General features: G+C 38.3%; 1 protein-coding gene across 7 annotated transcripts in view; it reads left to right on the top strand.

Annotated features, from left to right (window-relative positions):
- nlgn1 (neuroligin 1) overlaps window positions 1-15,772 on the top strand; it is a 517,723-nt gene that overhangs the window by 12,398 nt on the left and 489,553 nt on the right. The window contains exons 2-3 of one of the 7 annotated variants that reach the window (XM_059989142.1): window positions 1,664-1,685; window positions 11,130-11,141. The exons of the other annotated variants lie outside the window; for them this stretch is intronic. Of the exons in view, the coding sequence (XP_059845125.1) occupies window positions 1,664-1,685; window positions 11,130-11,141 (34 nt within the window). The remainder of the gene's footprint in view (window positions 1-1,663; window positions 1,686-11,129; window positions 11,142-15,772) is intronic. 7 annotated transcript variants of the gene reach the window in all.

The following is a 15,772-nucleotide window of genomic DNA, read 5'->3' as shown; positions in this document are numbered from 1 at the left end:
AGGTGAGGCGACACTTCCACCTGTGAGTCTGTTTAGTTCAGCTATTGTATCTAGTGCTCCTAGTATGGAATTCGGTTTATCAGTGAGACCCAAAGCAGATTGGGAGACTGCTTCCCCAAGCACCTATGCTCTGCCAAAAAAAAAATGCAGGATCTCCTGGTGGCCACCCATTCCAATTCTACTTCCCGTACCCATTCCGACATGTCAGTCCATGATCTCCACTCCACAATGAGGCCACACTCAAGCTGGAGGAGCAGCACCTTGTGTTCAGTTTGGGTAGCCTCCAAGCTGATGGCATGAACATTGATTTCTCAATCTTCCAGTAATTGTCCACCCCCTCTCCTTCACCATTCTCCATTCCTGTTTCCCTCTTATCTCCTTACCTGCCTGTGGTAAACTATGCATACCTGTCTGGACACACCCCTCTGCTGACTGCTCCTGTGGCTCCTCCCACAGACCCGTGTATAAAGGCGATTGGAGGCACTGCTCCTCCCTCAGTCTCCAGGATGTCGTGGTCTCGCTTGCTGCTAATAAAAGCCTATTGTTCACCTCCCGTCTCCGAGAGTTATTGATGGTGCATCACTGTCCATCACCTTTCTCTGGTGCTTCTCCACCTTCCCTTTCTCCCATGGTCTTCTAGCCTCTTGTATCAGGTTCCCCCTTCTCTAGCTGTTTATCTCTTTCACCTATCAACTTCCCAGCTCTTTACTTCACCCCTCTACCATCTACCACCTTATACTTCTATCTCCCATCCCCCCACTTTATTGCACTGACTTTTCATCTTTTTTTTCCAGTCCTGATCAAGGGTCTCAGCCTGAAGCATTGACTGTTGATGCATTTCCATAGATGCTGCCTGGCTTGCTGAGTTCCTCCAGTGTTTTGTGTTGCTTAGATTTCCAGCATATGCAGATTTTCTCCCGTTTGTAGCATATTAACTAAATAGTGTGTAGAGGTGATTTTTTTTGTTACTTTCATGAGGTTGCAATGGGCACATAGCTTTATTGAGGAGTGTAAATTCTGCTTATGTGCTTTTTAAAAATTGCTTTCTCAAGTTTCTTATTGTTTTCATAGCCCTTTTATAATTAGCCTGTGAAGTCCCTGACTGATTTGCATTCAGCTGCTTGGTGTTGCTGGCATTTATTTCCCAATACTATTCAGCATTTCAGGCAAAATAGTTACACCAATGTACAAAGTTGTAGTAGCTACTTGTATTATATGATCAAGATGTAGAAAGGATTTATGAGCCTTAAGTGTATTGGAAGTTTGGCCAATTTAGTCAGATGAAGTACCTGAAGATTTTCTGAAATAAATCTTGTAAGATCTTAGAAAATAGAACAATAGTACATAACTTATAACTAGAAGCATTGTCTACTGCTTTTTGAGCCTCACCATATCAACATCCCACAGTGGTGTCATAGATTCTCCTTGAAATGACCTGACAAAGTTTTCAATTGTATCAAACTGTTCATCGCAAGGACTGCAGCTATTCAGGAAAATGGTTTAGCACTTTCCTTCTCAAGAATTGCTATTAAGAACTGGCTTTGGTAGCTATTCCCACATTTTATTAAAGGCATTAAGTATGCAGTAAAAGAAAATCCAAAAGCAAGAATTCTGGGCTCGTCTGGGCAATCTACTGAAGATATTATTTGATGAGTTAGAGAAGAATAACACAAGTTAGAGATAAGGTGACTTGGGTGCAATTCCATTAAGGAACATTTCACTGGCTATTAGCTTATTTTACAAGTACACACACTAAAATTACTTTTGAGAATATGCTGAACTGCCTGAAATTTTTTATTACTGATTACGGAAGTGAACACTGCCCTTAACTTTTGCAGCACATGCTTCCTTCAAGTAATTTAAAGGGAATGCATAATATATGAACACGTAGATCAGCTATTTTCTTCTAGATATACAGTACTACTTCTGAACTGCAATCAATTGCAGCCTGTAATTTCCCTTTTAGGATTGTATTTTTGGTCGACTGAATGATCTGTCACTTCTGCAGTCTCCTGGAGGATTTGATATGGAATGCAACCTCAGCCGTCCCTGAGAGCAGCTGCGTTGATTCCTAATGGGGGGACATGAACCCATGGTCAGCTCCATCACTTTTTGCCAATTGAAGCATTGTGCAAATTTAAAATCGATGAGGATGAGAGCAGAAAATAAATGGCTGTTCAGAGCCATCTGCCTGTGTTTGACTAGTCTCCCTCTTGCTGTTGCCGGTGAAAGGTGCTGCAGTTTTGAGTCCCGTGCTGCAAGGTTCAAATGCCTTGGTGGCTCATGGATGTGCACTCACTTTCGACTGTGGTTTGATGTTTAATGCCCTCAGCGCTGAATGAGTTTTACTGTGTGTGTGATTTGACCAAGGCACTTTGGAGCATAACTGGACCTGCAGCTTTGACCTGCTGTGGCCATGACCATTGGCTCCTGGACAGACTTCACATACCTTAGGAGCTCATGGCTATGGACTCACGTTTGAGAATTCTGCAGTTTGTGTAATGTTTTGTGTGTTATTTATCTGCTTTTTGCTGTTTGTGCAATCTGTTTTTTTGTACATTTGGTGGCCTTGGTTGTGTAGGTTTTTTCTTTAAATGGGTTCTGTGGTGTTTATTTGTTTTGAAACTGCCTGCAAGACTAAGAATCTCAAGGGTGTGTACTGTATTACTGTATACCAGCCTTTCTCAACCCTTCTTTCCCTGGGGGATCCCTTGAGATAAATTTCATGTCTCAGGGAACCCCTTGTAAAAATAACACTTCAAGGTTTCCTTTTTCGGAATGATTTTTCCAAAGATTCAGTTTCCTTTTAAGTCCAAGAATCTTGTCACTTGAAGTCAAAACATTTTCTTCAGGGCTTTGCAGAGACTTATTCAACTGGTTCATATGATGAAAAATGTCTGCTAAGTAGGCTAGTTTTTGCAGCCATTCTTCAAGTTCAAAGCACTCGGCAAAATCTAGCCTACTATTTTCTTGAAAGTGCTCCTGCAATTTAAGAGACTACTAGACAGGTATATGGAGGAATTTAAGGTGGAGGGTTATATGGGAGGCAGGGTTTAAGGGTCGGTGCAGCATTGTGGGCTGAAGGGCCTGTACTGTGCTGTATTGTTCTATTCTTCTATAATTCACCTTTCGGCTCAAGTATCCTGTTGAGAACCCTTACTCTGCTAGGCTATAATATACCAGATTTCTGTTTGTTATAGGAGATTGGTGTACTCTTTGTCCATGTTTTCAGTTTTTCAGACATTCTTGAGTCAACTGGTCTTTGTTTAATCAAGTTAACTATTTTTGTAGCATCATCCAGAACTTTTTTCAGTCAACCTCCACGAGTTTTTGACATCAGCATCTCTCAGTAAAGAAAGCAGTGTGTTGTAACAAGGTCAGGATCTTTTTTTTTACAAGAGAAGTAAACTCTCTCATGGAGCCAACCATTGTTGGGGTGTCATCAATACAGATGCCAACACAATTCTTCCAAGACAGACCTTTTGTTTCCAGATTTGAAGACAAAACTTAAAATATATCTTGACCTTTGCTTGTTTCGGATAGTTCTTTGCAACAGAAAAAGTTTTCTTGAATTTCACCGTCATTTACAAATCTTACGAATGCTACAACATGACATTTATTGGTGAAATCTGTTGGCTCATCAATCTGGATAGAGATGCTGTTGTTTTTCAGTTTACCACACAAAACCTCTTCAGCATCATGTGACATGTCATCAATATGTCAACTTAATGTATTGTTTGAGAGTGAAACCTTTTCAGTTTCTCATACTGCATTTTGTACTAACACGGGTTGATATAATATAAAAAAAGAATGGCCTAATAAATAACTAAATGAGAAAACTGCAAAAAATATGAAAACTTCACAATATAGTTCAATTCTAACCTAAACAATCCACCTTTTGCAATGTTTACAACAGCAAAGTGGCAGGCCAGTAGCAGTGGCGCATAAAAATTCCTTCTTTAGAATGAAAATTTTCTTCCTAAGTCCCTTTGCATCTCAGATTTTTGGATTTTCTCCCTGTTTAGAAAATAGTCTGTACATTTATTTCTATTATCAAAAGTGTGTGACCATGCATTTTCCAACATAATATGCAAGTTCCACTCTTCAGAACTTTACCATTCAGAAAAGCATGCAAAATTCAACATGACTGAAGTAAATTTTTTGCATCAGAGAATCCTAAATTTCAGAGCGTGGGATATGAGCATAGTTTTGTGACTACCTCGTGAATCAGTAGATGGCAGGTGCTTTTCAGAAGTTGAAGCCTGATTCATTAACTGAATCTCCTGCTCTCATGCTTAAAAATATGACATAAATACAATAGATTCAGCAGATGCTGGGAATCCAGAGTAACACATACAGAACAGTTGATATTTTGAGCTGAGACACTTCATCACTCCTTATAAAGGGTCTCAACCCAAAAAATCAACTGTTTATTCCTTTCCATAGATGCAGCCTGACCTGCTGAATTCCTCAAACATTTTATTATTGAGAATAAAATCCATTTAATTTCATGAAATATCTTAATTTTGTGTTTTGTCTCAATCCCATTTAATACATCATTGTTCTTTGACCTGACAGTGCAGTAGTAATCACTGTCTGAATGAACAAGTACTCTCTATTCTGTATGATATAACCTTTATTAATAACACAACTGCACACTCAATTAATTTCAATACAGCATCATGTACACACAATCAAGCTCCTCTTTCTTTAGATACCATTTTCCCTGAGCACTGTAGGAAAAGCAATATCTTTGGACTCCTGATGACTAGGACATGGGAAATAGTTGGGTCTTGTCTAGACTGTATAGACAAGTCCTGCTAGTTTATTGGAATGCATACATAGGGGTTTGTGCCTAGGATTAACCAAGGCTTGGAAAGTGAAATCAATATATTTGTGGAATCTTCCATTTCTCATCACAGATAACAGCTAATGGTCATAAATCTGTCTAAGCATTATTGAAATCTTGGTGAGTCACTGTGAAGTTAATTGCGAGAGAAAACGAAGAATGAAAAGCAATTCCTGTATTTTATTTATGACAGGTAAAAAGCAATTTTACTGCAGATGGTTGTAAATCTTTGAAATTCTCTACCTTAGAGGGCCATGGATACTTACCTATTGATTGTATTCAAGGCTGAGACTGAAAGAATTTTGGATGAATGGAATCAGTGAATTAAGAGATTGGCTTGGAAAGTGAATTGGGGCACAGTTTCAGAATGATTATATGAAATGGTGGAGCAGGTTTGAGGGACCTTATGGTCATCTCTTCCTTTGTTTTTTACTGTTCTTATTTTACTTTCTCATTCTTGATTGTCATCTAGAGTACTGCTGAAGCGTATAGACTGAATAGTATTTCTAGGATGCCACACAGAATTTCACTAGTGTTTTCAGACCTTAGATCTATTTTGCATAGGGTTTACATTATTAGGAATGTCAGTAGAGATACCACTGTCCTCTTGGCTGGTGCAAGATTTTTCTTGTAGAAGCAATAAGCAATGTAAGTGGTATTGGCAAAAATTTAGGAAATAGGCTTAACATTTTAACATGCATGGAGTTTGTTCATAAATAGCACTCTAAAGTTGACCAGTGGCAACTTTTAGTGCCTCAGGACCTTTTTGCACACTTGTGCACATTTGTTTGTAAATTGAATGAATGCTGCATGACAAAAGTGCCTGTCAACCTGATTGGTTTTTCTGCCATGGTGGGAGGTCTTAAGTACTAAGTGCTGAATCAGGTGAAACGATTAAATCTGATGAACTTTTGCAGAAATGGGATTAGGGGTAAATGAATATCATGAAAACTCTGGGAATATGGGAATGCTTGGGCTAATGAAACTAGGTTTTATCTGGAATATCAGAACATCTGTCCTATTAGAAATGATCTGAGGTCATCTTTAGTGCCATTGGTGTCTTTTCAGAAGTGGCATGAATAAGGACTAACTTCTTAGCCCTTACTCAGTCTCTCATTAAGTCCAGCTTTTATAGTTGAAACCCTTGGTGTTTCTTCATGTTTTCACTCTGCAGTTTTATGGTTGCCTCATTTTATGGTCATTGCTTGCCAGTTGTATTAATTACAACATACAATATGTATTAACTTTCTCATTTGCTGTCTCAGTACTAGTTTTGTTTGGAAATTTTGGAAAATCAAGGTTGTTTATTTGCAGCTTGATAATTGTGGCAATTTTAAGGGATAGCTGCTACCTAACATTCAATTAACCTATAGAAATGGAGTGCATTAGGGCCAGAGTCTACCCTATTGTTCTGGATTGGATCATTAATATAGGATTAATTTAGAGTATCAAATGTTATGTCTGTTATTTTCTAAATGGAAAAATCCCCTCTTTTTCTATATGTTTTCTACATGATCAAGTAAGTTTTAAGCATTTTATGATTGATAGGTGGAGCTTGATCAGGGATAGTTAACATGGCTTTGTGTGTGGCAGGTCATGTCTAACTGATCTTATAGAGTTTTTTGAGAAGGTTATCAAAAAAAGTTGATGAAGAAAGGCAGTGGATGTTATCTATATGGACTTTAGGAAGGCCTTTGACAAATTCTAACATGGAAGACTGGTCCAAAAGGTTTTGTCGCTTGGCATTTAGGACGAAGTAGTCAGTTGGTTCAAAATTGCCTTAGTAAGAGAAGCCGGAGAGCGGTAGCAGATGGTTGTCTCTCTAACTGAAGGCCTGTGACTAGTGGTGTGGCACTGGATCCATTGTTTTTCATCATCTGTATTAATTATTTAGATGGTAATGTGGTAAACTGGATCAACAAGTTTGTGGACATAGTGGACAGTGAGGAAGGCTATCAAAGCTTGCAGCATGACTTGGACCAGCTGGGAAACTATCTGAAAAATGGTAGATGGAATTTAATGCAGACATGTATGAGGTTCTGCACTTTGGTAGGACAAAACAAGTAAAGCTTACTGTACATGGTGAATGATAGGGTAGTGAAGTGCACAGTACAACAAAATAACTTAGGAATTTAGATTTATAATTACTTGAAAATTACAGCATAGGTAGATAGGGTTGAACAGAGAATTTTTGGTACATTGGCCTTCATAAATCAGTAAATTGATTGCAGGAGTTGTGATGTCATGTTGAAATTGTACAAAGTTTTGTTGAAGCCAAATTTGGAATATTGTGATGTAGTTTTGGTCATCTACCTTCTTCAGTTAAAAGGTGGTGGAGTGTGGAATGTGCTACCACTGGAATGGTCTATGCAGGTTCAATTGTAACTTTTTAGAGATATTTGGATAGGTACATGGATGAGAGAGATATAGGGGCAATGGTCTGGGTGCAGGCAAATAGGACTAGGCAGAAGATCAGATTGGCATGTACTAGATGGGCTAAAGGGTCTGTTTCTATGCTGTGGTGCTCCATGACTATATGATATATTTTAACATCTTATTTGTTTGGTCACTTGTTTCACCAATACCCTAAAACAGTTTACATTACATTAAATGCAAAGTTGATAGAATTGTTCAGTTGATTATTTCTGAAATTGTTAGCACCATCATGTGAAAGTAGTCTCGTCAGGACTTTGATGACAAGATTCTTCACTCAGAAGGTTGTGAATGTTTGGAATTCACAGAGGACTGTGAATACATTCAAATAGATGTGATTAGGCTTCTTAATAATACTGAAAGAGTCAAGGGATAGGGTGGAGTTGAAGAGGTTCGGCCATGGCTTTATAGAATGTCAGAGCTAAGACAATGATCTGAAAGGCTTACTTTTATTGTTATTTCTAATTTATGCTCTGCTTTTGAACTAGGTGCTGTTTAATAGAGACATGCAAATATAATTTGAACTTCCACATCATCATTTCCATTATCATTTACTTCCACTTCAAAAGCATTGGCCAATATTTTGCTTATCTCTCATCTATTTAAGTCACTTAACAAATCAGTGCTTCCATCTCTGTTGTTTATTATTCTGTTTAATTCAGTGCCATCTATAAATCTAAATGTGTGACTTTCTCTTCCATATTTTGAGTAATTTACAAATGTGTTGATAGTTGCAGCCCCATGACAGATTCTTGTGATACATCACAAGTTACATCCTGTCAGCATGTTTGTCAGCAACATGATTGTTTTTTTTTTCTGTGACTCCTGATCAGCTAATTTCCCAGCTAATGATTTAACTCCAGTTCCATGATACCAACTACGTTTTACTTCATGTAGTATTTTTTTCCCACTGAAGTTTATTTCAGTTTACCCTTTAATGGGACTTTTAATGGATACATTTGAATCTTTTATTTTGTAGAATTTTGAGCCCCATTAATTAGGACAGTATATGTCTGCTTTTAACAGCATTTGATAAATATAGCCAATTTTAGCTTTATTACTTACAGTATTAAATGTCTTTCAGAGAAATGAAAATTATTAGTTGGAAATGTGTTGGTTATTTTTGAATTTTTGTTCTACCTTCACCTGGCAGTGTCTGATATAAAGTTAATGGACTTTGGCAAAACATGAATACAGAGCTCACAAGTTGTGTGGACCAGATCAGAAATTATGAACAATATATCGATGATGCTACAAACATGGCAGCATGGTGGTTAGCACGTTTTATAGCACAGGCGACTTGGGTTCAATTTCCACTGCTGCCTCTAAGGAACTTGTACGTTCATTTCATAACTGCTTAGGTCTCCTCTCACAGTCCAAAGTTAATTGGTCATTGTAAACTGTCCCGTGATTAGGCTAGGATTAAATTGAGGGATTGCTGAGTGCCGTGGCTTGAAGGGATAGAAGGGTCTACTTTGCACCAAATCTCAAATAAAATAAAAAATAATGTTCTTCCAGTTGTTTTTCTTTTCAGTACAGTATTTCAATAGAGACATTATGAGAGAAGTTTTTTAGAATGTAGACATGAGACTAGTAATGCTGGAATCTTAAGTGAAAGAAAAAAGTGCTATAGGAATTGCTGGAGTCCAGAAGAAGCGTCTTCATCTAAAATGTCCATTTCTCTCTGCAGTTGTTGACTGACCCATTGATTCCCCAGCAGTTTCACTTTTTTGTGAGAACATCAACATTTTCATTTGGTGATCCAGCTCGTATTAACTTTCAGACCTTAATGTTGCATAATTAAAATTAAAATTCAATTATGTGTGCTTAAATGGGTATAAAAATATTTTTTTTAAATAACTGGCTTTTTCAGTGGGTTCCTTATGTCACGTGATACCAAAAATGATGAATCTTGAAGTCACTAAATACTTGTTTTCTTTAGTAAGTTTATTTCCACTTTAAACATTTTAAACATTTCAGGTGTGGATAATTATTTTACTTACAGTAAACTTATGCTTTGCAATAGAGGATTATAATTCATGCAAAACAGGATAAACTTTTTATAGTATATAGTGGACATTATTGGGATATGTTTTAATATTGTGAAGTTCAGGTTTCCTATGATCCACAGTAGGGCCATGTTCAGATAAGCATTGAGACAGATTCTTCAAAGATCTAAGTTCAAAGTAAAATTTATTGTCATAGTACAGACACATCACCGCATACAACCCACAGCTTCTTTTTCTGCGGCATACTTCGGAAATTTATAGAACAGTAACTGTAAACATGGTCTTTAAACTATAAACATCAGGAATTGTAAACTGCAAAAAAAAAGTGCAAATGCAGATAATAAATAAATAGCAATAAATAATAAGCATGAAATCACAAGATAAAAAAGTCCTTAAAAGAGTGTAGTTATCCCCTTTTGTTCAAAAGCCTGATGGCTGAGGGGTAGTAACTGTTCTTGATCCTGGTCGTGTGAGTCCTGAGGAAATTATACCTTCTACCTGATGGCAGCAGTGTGAAAAGTTCATGTCCTGGGTGGTGAGGATCTTTGATGATATGTTGCTTTCCCACAGCAATGTTTCCCTCTCCTGATTCTTGATATACATTCGGTTGAAAGGTTACCATGAGTAAGTTGGAATTAATTTTTGAGATAGGAATCATATCAGCCGTGACCTTATGAATGTTGGTATTGATGAATGTGAGCTTGGTGTTGCTTGGTGTTGACTTTTATAGGATGGCTCTGGAATAAGGATTTAAAAAGATGCCGATGGGTAGCCACTCTTCTGACTGATAAAAATTTTTATGGTAAAGCAAGATTTGTCTATCATCTGACCATTTTATACTCCATATTAGGATTATTGATTTTGAAGACAGCTATCCTTGATGTGGCAGAAAGCTTGATTGTATGCTGGAGCACAATATTGGTGGCTTTTTGCCCTTTCTTCTACTTCTGTTACTTAATTTCTAACAGATGCACATTTGTGAAGTCTTCACCATAAAGTTCCAGTAACATATCATTCTGATCAACTTCATCAAATGCAACCTGATTTATGCTTTGTATAGTCATGTGTGACTTTGTGTGGCATACTGAGCATGTCCCACATCCTTATCATTAGCTACATATTACACATACTTCATATTTCACATACATACATATTACATCAGCTGAGCTACTCTCACTGCAGTCTGAAGTCTGTAATTTCCCTTTAAGTAACACACTTTTGAACCATCTTAAAGATCTAGCAATTTCCCGATCTTCTGAATGACTCAGTGGAATAAACTCTCAAGCATGCAGGTATTTCAGCGCAGCTGAAAGAGAGGGAGGAGAGGAAGATTCCAAGCCAGTCTAAAATGCTGGGGTATGAAACTTACTCTACCCAGTGTATTGATAGCAAACGTACAGTCACTGGAGAGCAAGATTGTGGACTTAAGGGCAAGATTGTTGTACTGGAAGGAAATGAGAAATTGTTGCATTCTGTGTTTCTCAGAGACATGGCTCACTCTGGACATGAAAGATATATTGGTAAGGTTCGAGGGTTTCTTGATGCATTGAATGGACCAGACTGCTGATTCACAGAAGGCTAAGGGTGGGGGTCTGTGTTTGTCTTTATGCTGCCTGGATGCACAGGCCTTGTCACACACTTGTTCCCCTGTTCTGGAACATAATTAGGTGGTGACTGTTCTACTTCCCAAGAGAGTTCTCCTTTGCATTCCTGACCACAGTTTCCATACCACTAAAGGCCAATATTAAGCAAGCACTTGAGGTACTGAGTGCCACCATCAGCAACCAAGATGTTTCCACCCCAACATCTTTCAAATCATTGTTGGAGACTTCAGTCAGGCTTCAATCAATGTTTGAAGCAACTTCTGCTCAATTACCATCAACATATGCAGCACCAGCGGTCCCAACACGCTCAGCCACTGCTAGACTATGATTTTGTAGTCTGGGGAAAAGTACACACGCAAGACAACAAATACTTTTTTGGGTCTTTAATTCCTTTATCTGTTTTAGATGTTTTATTGCAGGAAGAGGGTATCAAAATAAAAATGACAAAATTATTTTCAAAAACACTTCCTGCTATTTCAGTCTCAGCTTAACTTCAGACCACACCCTTGTTACGTGTGCAGTATGAAAATAACTAAAATAAAATATACAGAACCAATATAGTAGTGGCAATTATTTGGCACACATGTGCTTAACTTCCAAACACATACAGGCTAGACCTTGAAATGAGTTCTCCTCGCTCATACTAGTAGACCAATTAAGGAACTTCGCAATCACGCTCTCCAGCGCTGATCTATTTACTTGTGAAATTCTTTCCTCACCAAACCTGGGAAAAACATTCGAATGTTGTCCTTCCTAGAACATGGCAACTCTTCATTCTACTCCACCCATGCAAAATGACATCACTGTTTTCTCTTAAAGGCATAGGCAGGCATTTTAGCATTACCAAGGTGAATACATAAGTGTACTTTAACAATAACAAAATGATATTCAGTGATCACTTGGTTACTTGGTAAGGAATCCTACCATTCCAAACCGAGACCGCATTCTTGAGATATGTTCACTTGACTGTCCTCCTAACGGCATGATTGCAGAGGCTAAAGAGCAAGGCTCCAGAAATAAGGACGATGAAGTAGTGATTGCTGGAGGTAGAGGAGCATCTATGTATTGTTTTGAGTCAATGGACTGAGGCATGATTAAAGGCTCATCAGAGGAACTGAATAAATGCATCACAGTTGTCACAGACTTTATAAAAACAGTTGTAGGTGAATGTTTCCCCACAAAATTATTCAGAATCTTTCCCAACCAGAAGCCCAGGATGAACCAAGAAGTCCACAATCTACTGAGAGCTAGATCAGTAGCATTCTGGTCTGGTGACTAAGTAAAATACAAATGGTCCAAGTGCAATCTCCAGAAAGCTATCTGACATGTGAAGTGGCAATTCTGGACCAAACTCAAATCACTGAAGGATGATCGACAGCCATGGCAGGGCTTGAATGCCATCATTTCCTACAAAGGGAAACCAAGCTACATAGGTGATAGCAAGGCTTCACTCCTAGATGAGCTCAATGCCTTTTACTCTTAGTTTGAACATCAAAATATGGAGGCACTTTCATGAACTCTTACAGTTGCCAGTGGGCTTGTGATTTCCGTCTCTGATGCCAACATGAGAACATCTTTCAAGAGGGTGAAACCATGGGAAGCATCTGGGCCAGATACATCACAATCCATCAGTGATAAAGCTCTCCCTGCTATTGAGCAAATCCACACAATGCTATCACAGGAAAACAGCATCAAGGATCCCTACCATCCAGGCCATGTTCTCTTCTTGCTGTACTTGCTTGTTATTTCTTGCTGTTCACTCAACTTCATTTACCCCATCACTGAAATGTTCCCAGAAGCTTTGAATTTATTTTCAAGTGTCCTTCATCTCATGTTCACAATCTTTATTGCTTATCCATTTATTTTTCCAGCTGGTCCAGATCCTGTTGCAAGCTTTGATTTTTTTCCTCACTGTCTGCTATACCACATTCTTGGTGCTATCCCCAAATTTGCTGATCCAGTTTACAACATTATCATGCAGATAGTTGATATAGAAGACAAACAATGATGGATACAGCACTGATCTCTGTTGCACACCACTAGTCATAGATCTCCAGTCAGAGAGGCAACCTACTACCACTCTCTGGCTTCTCCCATGAAGCTAATGTCTAATCCAATTTACTACTTCATTTTGAATGCCAAACGATTAAACCTTCTTGACCAGCCTCCCATCCAGGACCTTGTCAAAGGTCTTGCTGAAATCCAGGTGGACAATGTCTACTGCATCGCGTTTGTCAACTTCCCTGGTAATGTCCTCAAACATATGAAATTGGTTAGACATGACCTACCACACACAAAGCCACGTTGACTATCCCTTATCAGTCCGTGTTTATCTTATATATCCAGTCCCTTAGAATATCTTCCAAAGACTTACCAACTTCCAAAGGCTTACTGGCCTATAATGTCCTGTCTTACTTTTCTTAAACAATGAAAGAACATTAACTATCCTCCAATTCTCCAGCAGCTCTCCTGTGGTTAAGGATGTTTTAAATAGCTCCTCCAGGGCCCCTTTGATAAAGTTTTTTGTTTGTCTTCTCTAATAATTTCAGTCTGATTTAGTTCCAAATTTGTTTTGATTATAATCTGGTTAAGAGACATGAAACTTTTTATTATGTTAACAGTGTAAAGAAATCTCTAAGATTTTCCAAATTGCTGTTCACTGCCAATTTTGTTCTGTTTTAATACATGTGAACTCTGTATTATGAGAAAGGAGGGTGGGAAGCATTCTTAGAAAATGTTCCATAATTATTTGTATATATTTCAAGAAGTGTGACTTAAAATGTTGATTGCTGTTTTTCATATAACTTTCAAAAGAGAAAGTTTTGTTAAATATTCCCCATTTTTGTTAATGATTTGAGAATTCCATAAGGGTGAATTTTCATTACCCAAACTACTATAATGTAGAGATTGGCTGTACTAGAGTTATTAGCTTCTCATTTGGTAGAATGATACAAAGGCATAGATTTTTTTTTCTTGCAAACAGCAATTGAATAATTGTGTGGGTATCAGTGTCCACTACCATAGTAACGTTGTACATCACTGGTTGTGTGAGCAGGATCTACATGGAAATGGCATTGACCAGGTTTGAAAAGAATAATGGTTACAAGACATGAGACATATTATTCTGCACTGGTTTTTACAGCTTGACATTCTGTCAGTGATTTAAAAATTAATCTGCAGTAAGGTAAAAGGCTAATTTGGGAATGTGCATGATAGATGTAATTATGTATTTATTTACTGAGGACCCAGAGTATTAATATTCAGAAAGAATTTTAGTAGATTGATGCAGTTAAACAGGACAAAATTCAGACTTGTGCTTTACATTTGTGAAGTCAACCAATTTTTTTGTGTTGATCATGCATGCCAGAAAGCACTGGAAGTCAGCTGGTCAACAAACATATCATTTTGGCATTCTTTGTGCTGCCTAAAATTCAGTGTTGAGCTTCTTGGTGCAAGAAGGTAAAAAGGTGTTCAACTTGAGGACAGTCTATAATGCACAGAAATTAAGGAAACTCTAACTTGCTAGTATTATCCAGCAGAACATTAATTTGTGTTATCCCTCCTGGTCTCCCAATGCAAGTACTTGGTATGTTACTGTGTACTTAAAAAAAACCATCTGTTTGGGCTGCATGCTGCTGCACTAGGAATCTGACATTAAATAAGAGCATAAGAAATAGGAGCAGGAGTAGGCTGTCTGGCCCATTGAGCCTGCTTCGCCATTCAATGAGGTCATGGCTAATCTGGCCATGGACTCATCTCCTCCTACCTTCCTTTTCCCCATAACCCTTAATTCCCCTGCTATGCAAAACAATCTATCCAACCTTGTCTTAACTATATTTACTGAGGAAGCCTCCACTCCTTCATTGGGTCCATATATTCATCACTCTCTGGGGAAAGCAGTTCCTCCTCATCTCCATCCTAAATCTGCTCCCACAAATCTTGAGGCTATGTCCCTTTGTTTTAGTCTCACCTACCAATGGAAACAACTTTCTTGCCCCTATCTTATCTATCCCTTTCATCATTTTATATGTTTCTGTAAGATCTCCTCTAATTCTTCTGAATTGCAGTGAGTACAGTCCCAGGTGACTCAATCTCTCCTCTTAGTCTAATCCTCTCATCTCTAGAATCAACCTGGTGAACCTCCTTCACTGTTTCCAAAGCCAGTACTCCTGAAGTAAAGAGACCAGATCTGCATGCAGTACTCCAAGTGCAGCCTCACCAGTACCCTGTATAGTTGCAGCATAACTTCCCTGCTCTTAAATTCAATCCCTCTAGCAATGAAGGCCAACATTCCATTTGCCTTCTTAAAAGCCTGCTGCACCTGCAAACCACCTTTTTGTGATTTATGCAGGAGCACTCCCAAGTCCCTCTGCACAGCAGCATGCTGCAGTTTTTTATCATTTAAATAATCATCTGCTCTTCCATTTTTCCTTCCAAAGTCAATGACTCACATTTACCAACATTGTACTTCTTCTGCAAGACCCTTGCCCACTCACTTAACCTATCTATATCTCTCTGCAGACTTTCCATATCTTCTGCACAATTTGTTTTTCCATTTAACTTAGTATCATCTAGAAATTTAGATACAATACACTCGATCTCCTCTTCCAGATCTTTAATGTATATCATGAACAGTTGCGGACCCAGCACCAACCCCTATGGCACACCGTTCACCACTGATTGCCAACTAGAGTAACACCCATGTATCCCAACTCTCTGCTTTCTATTGGTTAACCAATCCTCCATCCCTGCTAATACATCACCCCCAACTCTATGCATCCTTATCTTATGGATAAGTCTTTTATGTGTCACCTTTTTGAATGCCTTCTGGAAATCCATGTAAATAATATCCATCTGTTCCCCTCTATCCACTGTAC

Source organism: Hypanus sabinus, chromosome 2, assembly GCF_030144855.1.
Source record: "Hypanus sabinus isolate sHypSab1 chromosome 2, sHypSab1.hap1, whole genome shotgun sequence".
Lineage (NCBI taxonomy): Eukaryota > Metazoa > Chordata > Chondrichthyes > Myliobatiformes > Dasyatidae > Hypanus > Hypanus sabinus.
The sequence above is the reverse complement of the archived record's forward strand: the minus strand, read 5'-3'. Positions and strand labels throughout refer to the sequence as shown.